Source organism: Haliotis asinina, chromosome 1 (assembly GCF_037392515.1).
Source record: "Haliotis asinina isolate JCU_RB_2024 chromosome 1, JCU_Hal_asi_v2, whole genome shotgun sequence".
Taxonomy (NCBI): Eukaryota; Metazoa; Mollusca; class Gastropoda; order Lepetellida; family Haliotidae; genus Haliotis; species Haliotis asinina.
The window spans coordinates 92,875,741-92,888,081 of NC_090280.1; the positions used below are offsets into that span (position 1 = coordinate 92,875,741).

The window sequence follows — 12,341 nt, forward strand, 5'->3', positions numbered from 1 at the left end:
CAGGACACTGGGTCCTGTAAGTTGAGATGTCTGTCTGACCCACTGAAAATTCACAGGACCCACAGAATAAAATTAAACACACATTTCAGATTGAACATTTCCGGTAAACTGCACTCCCCGGATTTGTCAGAGTGTCAGACACTATTAGTGAACGCTGACAGAATAATACAAGTGACACACCACTTCATAGGACAGCAGGAAGGGGATATGCATCGTGTGTTGATGTGTTAGTGCAGGCTGGAGCTGATGTTAATGTACAGAATAATACAGGTGATACACCTTTTTCTACAACACCTGTGCAAATAAATATCTGTCACTTTCCATGAAGTTAATGACAGTCTAATCATACCCCGGAACCATCAGTAAGTTAATTACGTGCTAATGACAACATGGCATATTTAAAACCTTAGTACAACAGAATTTAAGGAGACATCCCTTATTGAATTTGTAATGTTACTTTAATGCTTCATTAAAGTTTGACATAACCGGATCCTGGGGACAAAATGGGTACATTGTTACATTTGATTAGTAGCAGACGCTGGGGGGAATTTAGTGAAACGTTTGAACTCCGATTTCGCGGGCTTTTCTTTCATCGTGTTTTTTTCAACTTTATAGGTTGACTTGGCATTTTTTTATGATTTGGTTCGGTAAGTGCATACCGAAAAGTACCAGAATCCACAAAGTTGTGTTTTACGTTGCATGTGACCTTTAATGTAATAGAAAGTGAATGTCAGTTTGGTGTCCAGATGTTATTTATATTTTCCTTCTTTTATTTGCTGATGACCTTATTTTGTTTAGAAACAGTGTGAAAAGTCTATAATTTAAGCTAGATATTCTTAGCAGGTGGTCCCTGGTATGGAGATCTAGCTTCAGTTGTTGGTGATCTATAACCCGTATTATATATTGTTTTGTGCAAATAGTGCCACTAGTTTTTACTCCCGAAACTAGTTTTAATTGTAACTGTGATATTCTAGTTGTTTTACTGTCCTTTGATGACAGTTTTATATAAAATATACATATTTCATTTCAGTATCAAACATGTTCTCATCACAATATGGCTGAAATATTGCCGATGTGACATTAAATATTAATTCTCTCATACTCACTCACTCTCAGCAGGTACTGTACAGAATGGACAATTGTCAATCAAAATGCATAAAACTAAGATCGTAGTTTTTAAGAATGGAGGCAGTTTATTTTGTTTTGAAAATTGGTTTTATAATGGTGGTGTTGTTGAAGTTGTTCCAGGAGATTGTTATCTTGCATTATATTTCAGTAATTGTGTACAGTTCGAAAGCGTATGACATGTTATCCACTTCTCCTCAAAAACTACTTTATGGAGTTCACTGAAGTTACACACGTATTAGGGACTCTAAAAGTGTGCGTCTCATATTTTGTTTTTGTATTTTATTTATTTTTCCAATTTTAATACCATTTGAACTTACATAAATTTTGTTGGATTTCTCTCTGAATATAGTGTTATAGGGGATGAAGTCAATCCATGTCTCCAGAAGAGCTACACAACAAAATTGATTGAGCTTCTGCTTTTGTTGCACTGGGACTCTAAAGGTGTGCATCTCATACCTTGTTCATCAAATTTCCTAACTTTGCCACTTCTGCATATGTTTGAACTTGGAATTTGGATCTCTTTATCCTGTTCGTCCCATACAGCAGGGGCGTACTTTATCCACTTCTCTTCAAAACCACTGCAGAAATCATATTTAGCTTACATATGCCTTTTATAGAGACTGTAAATGTGTGTATCTCATAGTTCTTTCTTGTATTTTATTGTATTTTGTATGTTTAGAGACGATTTGAACTTAGATACATTTTGTGGAATTTCTCTCTGATGATAGCAAAATAGGGGATTAAGTCTATCCACTTCTCCACAAAAACAGAATTGATAAAGCTTATACATGTGTTTCATTAGGACTACAAAGGTGTGCATCTCACAGTCGCATAGATGTTTGTTGAATTTGTTTAGTAGAAATTAATCACCGGAGCACACTCAGTGTACGGAACTCTGCCTTCAGCACAGGGTCATCCGTGTCCCTAGACACAATTGTTGTGTCGTTAAACGTTAAGTTATCAATGTTAAACATTGCAGTATTAGCTGAGTGTGGTATATATCCTAATCTGCTTTTTAAAATGTATTAAATATTGGATGAATCTTATAAACATGCCTGAATACCGTTTGCCTAGACAATGTTACAATATGATGCGTATGTATGACGAGCAAGGCTATGAGATCTGGATTACCAAATATCATATTTAAATTTGGTTTTGGTGATGTTTGGCTATCACTAACTTTCGGAGCTAGAAACGTTTTTATTGAAGTCTTTTTTCAGCAACTGAAAGATAATTTTCTGTAAATTTGGCACAGTGATTATCTGAGAGCCCTAAAATGTTTGGGTGTTGTCATTTCAAATTAACAATTTCTGGTGAAACATATTTAAATCATATCAGTGTATCCAAATACAGATCCTGTTTAGCACGATTTAGGTTAAGTTCACGTAGTTTAGAAATTGATAGAGGTGGCTGCTATAATATTCCCTGGGAACAAAGAAAGTGCTGAATGTGTAACTTAAAAGTTATCGAAAATGAATACCACTTCTTACTTATCCAGCTTACATTGAATTAAGATGTAAATCATCCAAAAATGTAGACATTATCTTGAAGACTGCGTAACATATGTTCTATGCATTTCAGAAAAGGAAATCAGTCTTGTCATGTTAAGATTTTTTATGCTGTACGTGTTGTGATTATTATTAAATTTTGTTATGTGGTATGATAAACCAGTGGCCTCACAGTACTGCAGATAAAGATACTACCGCAGACGTAAGTCATGTCTGCACCGATGATGTGTTTTTGTACTGATAGGCCCGTGATTTTATTCAATTTCGACTGTTTCTTTAATTGCGCCCTCTTGAGACATTAATCTTCTGTGACGATATGCCACATAATGGTATGGCATACGTTATGTCTCACCTGTGTGTGGTATGGCATACGTTATGTCTCACCCGTGTGTGGTAGGGCATACGTTAGGTCTCACCCGTGTGTGATACGCTATACGCTATGTCTCCCCTTTGTGTTGTAGGGCATACGTTTTGTCTCCTCCGTGTGTGGTATGGCATACGTTATTTCTCACCCATGTATGGTATGCCATAAGCTATGTCTTCCTGTGTTTGGTATGGCAAACGTTATGTCTCACCTATCTGTGATATGGCATACGTTATATCTCACCCTTTTGTGGTATGGCATACGTTGTGTCCCACCCATATGTGGTATGGCATACGTTATGTCTCACCCAACTAGTATGGCATACGTTGTGTCTCACCCAACTAGTATGGCATATTTTATGTCTCCCCGGTATGTGGAATAAGATACATTATGTCTACCCCTTGTGTGGAATAGTTACTTCATGTCTCCCCTGTCTATGGTTTTGGCATACGTTATGTCTCACGCGTGTGTGAAATGGCTGTTATGTCTCACCCTGTTATGTGTGGCATGGCACACTTAATGTTTCACTCGTGTTTGGTGTGGTATACCTTATGTTTCACCCATGTGTGGTGTGGGATAGTCATCTCTCACCCGAGTGGTATAGCTTACTTTCTGTCTCCCAAGTGTGTGGTATGACATATGTTATGTCTCACCCGAGTGGTATGGCATACGGTATGCAATACATTATACCCCACCCTTGTTTGGTATGGCATAAGTTATGTCTCATCCTGTTTGGTATGGCATACGTTATGTCTCACCCATGTGTGGTTTGACAAACGTTATGTCTCACCCATGTGTAGTATGGCATACGTTGTACCTCACCCGTGTGTGGCATGGGACACTTAATATTTCACCCATGTGTGGTGGGGGATAGTCATCTCTCTCCCGAGTGACATGGCATACTTTCTGTCTCCCCCGTGTGTGATATGTCATACTTTATTTTTCACCCGTGTGTTGTGTGGCATACGTACGTCTCACCCATATGTGGTATAGCTTGCTTTAATTATGTCTCACCCGAGTGGTCTGGCATACGTCATGTCTCACCCGAGTGGAATGACACACGTTATGTCTCCCCTTTGTGTGAAATGGTTACGTTATGTCTCCCCCGTGTGTGGTATGGCATACGTTGTGTCTCACCGTGTAGTTTATCATATGTTCCCCAGCACGTCATGCAATGTGTGGTACACCGTGTGTTGTAAAACATAGTGCGGCCACTCAGTGCGCCATATAACACGATATAATGATATAGTAAGATATTGCATTCAGTAGTGTGATATAACTTGATTTATTGTCCAAAACTCTGTTCCATAGGATAAGGTGCTTGTGTGAGATCCCTTACCCTAACCCCATCCCCTTGAAATAATCCTGAGAAATATAAATGATACTTTGACCGAACCGACACGACAATGACGGACGTGTCCAGTGTAATGCATTCTTATCACTCCTAGGAGATACCGTTTTGACAGCAGATTTTGTCCAATGCCCTGACAATCCTAATATGTCATGAACTTGATAACGTGATTGTGTGATGTTAATGAAATTATTAGTGAGCCCCATGCAGGCTTTAGAGCTAATGATTCTACAACTGATCATCTATTTTCCCTCCAGTCTTTAATTCAGAAATATTCTTGTAAAATGAAGGGCAGGTTTTAATGTCTTTTAACTGATTTTTCCTTGACATTATTGAGCATGATGTTTTGCTTCATTATTTCTGATGTTGGTATATGTGGTATTTTTGTAAATGTAGAAACAATGTATGAGAATTCATCAGCTAGTGTTAAAAGATCAAAAGGTTTGTCGAAATGTTTTCCTGCAACATTAGTAGCCGTGTAGTTGTCTACTTTGATGGAACAGGAAGGTGGTTCATGTGTAATAGTTTCATCAGATTTTAATGTTGTATGTTCACTTCTGTTTGCTGATGATATATCGGCACTCTCTTATACATGTTACCAATTACAGAACAATACTCATGTTCTGAGAAATTTTGTAAACTCATTGGTATGTTAGTAAATCTTAAAATGATTAAGAGTCTTCTTTTCAGGAATGGTGTGTCTCCAGGTAAACAAATTGAATCTGTATTTTTTCATAAATATTTAGGACTTGTATTTACACCTAAACTTGAATGGAGTAAAGCCCAAACATGTCTTGTTTCTCACCCCAATAAGGCAATGCCATTATTTTCTGTTAATACGTTTCAGAGAAAAATGAGTGGTGTCAGTTGTAAAGATTTTAAAAAAATTATTTGATTGTATGATCTCACCTATATAATGTTATGGAGATGTAGTTTGGTGCACCCGTTATTACAAAGTCATTGAGTTTGTACAAATTAAACTTTGTAAGTAATTTTTAGAAGTTGGTAAATCTAGTTGTAATAATGTCGTACTTAGAGAATGTGGTAGACTTCCTTTACAGATTGTATATATGACCAAGGTTACCAAATATTGGTGTCATTTATTGTACTTGTCCCCCAAACAGACTCCCCCCCAAACTGTCACGAAATGCTGAAAATATTAGATGACGTTGGACGTGTAACTTTATAAACATAGGTTATTTACTTATGGTCTTTGTTATGCTTGAGCCAGTCTGGATATTGGTAATGTTAAGAATTTTCTGTTAAATCAATAAAGCAATAAACTTCAATCGACTATTCACATAAAACTGTCTATTATTGTCAGTACAAAACCCTGTTAGATGTGGAAAAAATACTTGAATTATTGGTATTTGTTTAAATTTGAGATATGGCCTTTCAAAATTCTGATGTGGTAACTTTAATTCAGTAACAGAGGTTGGGAGATATGAAAGTATTGCTTCTACCGAAAGATGTATATTTTGAAAATCAAAAAGGATTAATGTTGGTGACGATGAGTGGCATATTTTTTTCTATATTTATGAATGTTTCTCTGATCTTCGAGATAAATATATTGTGAAATTTATGTCAGCCTCCGACAATAAACAATTTTATACACACTGTGCAGTCTTCTGCCGATGTCAATGTGATTAGGAATGTGGCTTTGTTTTTATATCATGGACAAATTAGAATTAGGAACGAAACATTTTATAACTCATTGTGCACCATTCATGTGATGTGTGATCATGCATTTGACTTTATCATGGGCCAGGAGCCTTTCCCCCGAAGAAACATGTTTGTCTGAGTAGACGCAAAGGTCAACAGTTCTGAATAAAACACATGTTCAAAGCATTAGTAATGACCAAAAGTCAATAAGAACAGCGCGCTTGGCATCTACACATTTTTCAAAGCACGAGGCAGTACTAAGGATCAATTCTAACCCGGATCTTCACAGGTAATGCTATGTAGAAGAAGGAGAGTGAGTCTCGGGCCCACCAAAGAAAACCAACTCAGAGCAAGCAAACTGTATACTATGTACACATTTAGGACAGCTTTACACATTACAAACAAGACACAGTCATCGGTACAATGTGTTCATCGGGATGATGTTTGGTTCCGGAATGTTATACTTGTTTGGATCTGGGATTAGGGACCTTTTTGGTTCCGGGATGATGTATTGGTTCTTTCCGGTATAATGTACATGTTTGGTTCTATGAAGATACAGTGGTTTGGTTCGGGGATGGTGTATTGGTTTCATTCTTGAATGATGTATTGATTTGGTTCCGGGATGATATATCGGTTTGGTTCTGGGATGATGTATTGGTTTGGTTCTAGAATGATGCATGGGTTTGGTTTTTGAAAGATGTATTGATGACGTACTTGTCTGGGTCAGGAATGATATATTGGGTTGGTTCCAGGATGATGTGTTCGTTTGGTTCCACTGACAACACAGCTGTAGGGATTGTGTTTTTGTTGAGAGTTTTGGGTTATTTTTACTGTACGTTTGTACGTACTCCAGAGTTTGGTAGCTCATATTGGGTTTGTTGATGTCCGAGTGAGTGAGTGAGTGAGTGAGAGTGTTATGAAATCATGGGCGTCTTACAATCTGTTTAAAACAGGTCAAAATAACGAAAAGAAACCCCCAACATTTTATGTTTTATTTCACTATAATAGAAAACATAGAAATCTTGGTTATATGCTAGGTGATGATATATATGTACACCGGCAGTTTGTGTCAATTATATTTTGTATCGTATATAGTTTCATCCATATAATATTTAAGAGCACTGTTTTCAGTTTGCCCAAAATCTTTGAAAAACCAATGTAAGCTAGCTGTGTGTTTAAAACCAAAAAAAAAAAAAAAAAAACACAAACAAAACAAAAAAACCCAAAACAACCCGGCCCCTAATCCACCCCCCACCCCACCCCCCAAAAAAAACAAAACAAAAAACAAACAAACAAAAAACAAAAGAAACCAAACAAACAAAAAAAAACCCAAACAAACAAAATACAAAAAACAAAAACAAACCCAAAAACCACAAACCCAAATCTTCAAACATACTATTCTAGAGCTACTATCTTTGAAAACGAACCCTATTTAAACAAAAATTGTAAGCACCAGTGGATCAACTACTTGATGTGCATACACAATGACACAATAAGTGAGTGAGTTAATATTTAACGCTACATCGGCAATATTTCAGCCACATCGTGACGGGAACATGTTTGATACTGAAATGGAACAAGTGTGTTTTATAAAAACCAGTCGTCAAAGGACAGTAAAATATTACACAAGTACAATTAAAAACTAGTGTGGAAAGTTAAATCAGTAACACTAAAACAACATAGAACACGGGCTATGCATCGCCAATAACTGAGGGTATCATACTATACTAGGGACCATGGGGACAGTACTTTTGCTACCTGCTTAGACCCTAGCTGTATTTGCCCCACCCCATCAGTGGCTGGCGATTTAGCCAGAATTTAAATAACAGAAATACTACAAAAGTTGGTTATGCAAAACTCACTTTGAAAGTTTTCGGGGCTTGCGTACCCTCTCAGGAGGACACTAATTTTACACTATTTCTACCCTCTTGCCATGTTTAAAATACAAATAATAACAAGTAATAATGTAAAAACATATTGGAAATTTATTTTACAATTCTATTTCCTTTACAAATTTAGTTATTAAATGATAATTGATACTATGAAAAATGTCATTTACAGTTTTCACGCTGAAATATTTATTCCTTGTGATGAAAACATCAATACAGTCGAGCAGGCCATGTTTGACAGTGATTCTTTCATCACAAGGAATACAAAACGGAGGATCTTCGCCTTTCAGTAAATATTCGTGAGTATATTTTGTGTGGCCAATACGACATCATCGCATGATGACCTCTGCAGAGCTTGACTGACAACCCAAGTACATGTAACCGATGTAGGGTTTTATTTCATGTAATGTATTGACACCTACTTGGGTGTCCCACTTCTCCATCTGATCACGGATGTAGTTTCTAGTGCTAGCTTTGAATGTGTGGAAGAAAAAGTGCTGTCAGATTTGTAACCAACAAAATACGATGTCGCATGAAACAGCTAGTGTGGGTGCATATATCAAGCATAGCATACAATAATGCTCTGTTATTTGCTGACAACTGAAACCTTGATATCTGGGTGCACCTCTTGTTGAAGTCGTCAACTGTGGGGACGGGACGGTCGGTAGCCTAGCGGTTAAAGCGGTCGCTCGTAATGCCGAAACCCGGGTTCAATTCCTATCACAACTACATTTGATTTCCCCCATTTCTGATCTTCCCTGCCGTAATACTTATGGAATATTGCTAAAATCTGCGTGAAGCTAAACTCACTAACCCGTCACATGCGCACCATTCGGTTACTCGTGGGTCAAACGGTGGATTTCGTTGAGCATACTTCTTCCTTTCTGCGATCCTTTCTGTAAATCACAGGTTATGTGGGTGTTAGCATAAACTCCACAATTCGCCATCAGCCAGAGTGGTTTTTCACACGGGAACGGAGATACAGAGGTGACAAGTTTCTGGTGACCGAGGTCCAGGACATGGGCTGTAGCTGTTTCTTCTTCAAGAACGAACCCCAAATCCAGATTGTAAGCTGTACCTTGCTCGTTCACTGTGATGTTGTCGTCCATCAGACGTTGTTGATTGTGGTACACCCATAGACATATTCCGTTATGATCTGCACATGTTACAAGGTATATATTCAGTCCACGTGTCTGCTGCTCGGTAGTTTCAACAAGGCTGTCATTCAAAACTGTTTCAAACAGAATTCTGTTCCAAACCTGTGGTGTTTTGACAGAGTATGTGACCTCCATGCCAAACATAATGGTCTGACCTGACCTGATGAGGAGAGGTGTTGATGTCAGGACACTTCGCCGTGAAAGCATTCGGCATCCTGTGTTTGGTGGAGGATGTTTCTGTTTGTCATTAGAGACAGCTGGACCCCAAACCGTCAAATTGTCACTTGCTGTACCGGAGTCCCATTCCAGCTCCACACCTGGGGAGAAGACATACAGTCCCTTTAAAGGGAATTTGATACATTCATACACATATATCTATATCAGTACACGCTTTAAGGGCATTTCATATAATGACATAAAGCTTTTTAACAATATTCCAGTTATACGTGTCTGTTTAATGTGAGAGGCTAGTCCGAAGTGAAGCAGATCTAATGTCATGTCATCACTGCCAAAGTTCCAGTGAATGTTACGTAAAATTATAGTTTGGCCACTACACAGTGGACAATGCTTTACCATGCAAGAGAGTGGCAGCATGTAGAGTAAGATGTATACACCATATTCTGCCAAGGTTTCAGTGAATGTTAGGTAAGAAAATTATACTTTGGCCACTACACAGTACTACATACTTGCAACTTTCAGTCATGAAACTATCTTTGCAAAACTGTAACAGATCGAACTGCCTGTAAGAAATCACCTTTGGACCAGACAATCCAATCCGGTGATTAATAGCATGAACATCAATCTACGCATTTGTCTGAGACAGACAGATTTGACAGACTCACTCATCATATTGCTGGTTAAATAAAAATTTTCAGTTGTAGTTTTAAGTTTGACGTTGAAGTTATTTTTGCGTTTATTTAGGTAAGACGTTAGATAATGCCCAAATGTTCATGCTTCGTAAATCCGCATTAACTTCTTTACGGAAAAAGGTGTATGAAGATTTCCTCAAAACATAGAAGCTGAAGTCCATAAATTCTCAGATTTATGACGCGTTCTCGTTGTGAAACGTTTAGAAACGACATGGTAGCCTACAACTACATCGTAATGATTTTGGTTTGCAACATGGAATCATATAAGGAAAAGGAAAAGCCCCTGTGATGATGGTATATGAACTTTTAATCAAGGCGTGATGAGCCAACAAACATCACAGTATCACAACTGATGAGATATGGTTCTCGTTTTCTGCAAACGTTTACCGCTTCAGTCAATGGAATGAACGGAATAAGATACGTTACTGTGTTACTGCATAATGGGAAAAAACAGTGCTGCAGTGTTTTATAGACACTATTCACACTTGTCCAATTACGATGATTGCTTTTAAAACAAAGAACATAACCTGAGAGGATTGGATTTTCTGAATTGTTGCACTTTGCGTTAATATTACATTATTATGTTGCTTATGACATGAATTAAGCAGCACTAACTTACATGAAATCGTTCCTTTCACTCCCAGCGGTAGCCCAGTCGTATATGCAGCTGTGTAAAAGAACATTAATACGACTTCAGGATGGAAGCACGTGACATTAATATCAACAACAGAATTGACGTTACCGTGCTGACGTTTTTCACAACAAATTTGGGATATTTATTAGCAACACGATCTTTGCACATTTTCAAATCAAGACACAGAAAGTATTAAAATGGATCAAATCCAGCATACAAAATCTCTGGTTTCCAGGTAAGTAACAGCTGCATGCTTACCTTGAGGAATTTCTTCGTGTTCATAGGTGATTGCATTGTTTTGGGCGTTATCTGGATCTGAATTCTCAATCGGTATAAATACAACTGATTTGACAAGACCAGCCATGTTCAAGAAGGTACTAATTTTGCTGAAGCAAGTTGAAGCAAAGCTGACACCAGCTCTACCAAGTGATGCCTTTTGCGACAACTCCAGCATGGCGCTGAAAGTCGCTGCTGAAGACACCATCACTTGTAGATCTTCTATTTTGTCAGCATTATCCCGCATCTTTCTTATGTACTCGGTCGATGATGTCACCTTTGTCAGAATGGTTCTGGTGGAGTCCAGTTCCTCTTGTGTCAGCTTCAGAAGGTTTCTGGACTTCTCTTCAACATCTGACAACATGATGGCCCTTCTCTGTTGTATTTCATCCATCAGTTTGTCAAAGGCTGCGTTGATGTCAACCACGGCAGTCTTTGTTGACTCCTCTATGCCTGAATACCTTTTCTTGAGATGTTTTTCTACTTTTATAAGTTTTTCTGCCTTCTGCCCCAGCTTGGCTAAGGTGTCTTCAATAGACTTTGACCTTTCTTGGTGTGCGTCATCAACGCCAACAACATTGTGTCCCTTCCCTTCCTTGTGTTCTACTACAGTGCAAGACACACAGACTATCGTCTCACAAGTGTTGCAGTAGAACTGTAGAGGTTGGGTATGCTGCATACACTTATGAACACGGTTGAAGTTTTCACTTGGTCGTCCTTTCAATTCCTGAAAACTGACAGTATGGTGATTTTGTAGAGTCTTAATCCTTTTATGAGCATTCAGACATTCTTGACAGAGGAAGACGGCACAGTCGTCACATCTAGACATGGCGGGGTTACCATCAGGACAATCTGTACACTGCAGACTGAGACCCTTCACAATCTTCAGGTGATCCAGGATTCTTAGGATGAGGGGCTCCTTAGGCAGAGACTTCACACCGTTCGGCAGGTTATGTCGGTGTCGGCACATTGGACATGATATGACTTGGCCCCCTCTACTGTGGGTCTCCAGACATGTCTCAAATATGGACTGGACACAACATGGCATACGACGAGGTGTACGTGTGGCCTCATCGAAGTGTTCCGTACATATTGGGCACTCTGTGAGAAGGTCCTTGATGGTCGACCGTGATACATAATCAGACATAGTCAGTCGTTATCTGTAGATAAAAATGTGAAGTTGGGGATATTTTCGAATTTACACGTTTATTTTGGGAAAATATGCATGATGATATATCAGAAACACCGAAGCTTGTATGATACATCCACTACTCTAAACAGAATGAAACGATCAGATTAGCCTATCTCTGTTATTCGATATAAACCACATTTAAACGACTGCAACTTGATACGCATTCAGGTTATCGGTTTTTATTGCCAAAAGAGGACAGAGAACGATTTACATGAATATGCAGAAAACAAATCCATTATGATGAAACGGCACCATGGGCGGTATGTATTGCCGAGAGTACTGTTATAGCCAGCCATAACATAGCAATAACA

The 12,341-nt window shown here is 38.4% G+C and overlaps 1 protein-coding gene across 1 annotated transcript; it reads right to left on the reverse strand.

Annotated features, from left to right (window-relative positions):
- Positions 1-8,738: 8,738 nt before the first annotated feature.
- Positions 8,739-11,985, reverse strand: LOC137284357 (E3 ubiquitin-protein ligase TRIM45-like). Its single transcript, XM_067816139.1, has 3 exons — positions 10,821-11,985; positions 10,548-10,595; positions 8,739-9,376 (listed from the first exon to the last, which is right to left on the reverse strand). The coding sequence occupies exons 1-3, from the start codon at positions 11,983-11,985 to the stop codon at positions 8,739-8,741; spliced, it is 1,851 nt and encodes a 616-aa protein (XP_067672240.1).
- Between the last annotated feature and the right edge of the window lie 356 nt (positions 11,986-12,341).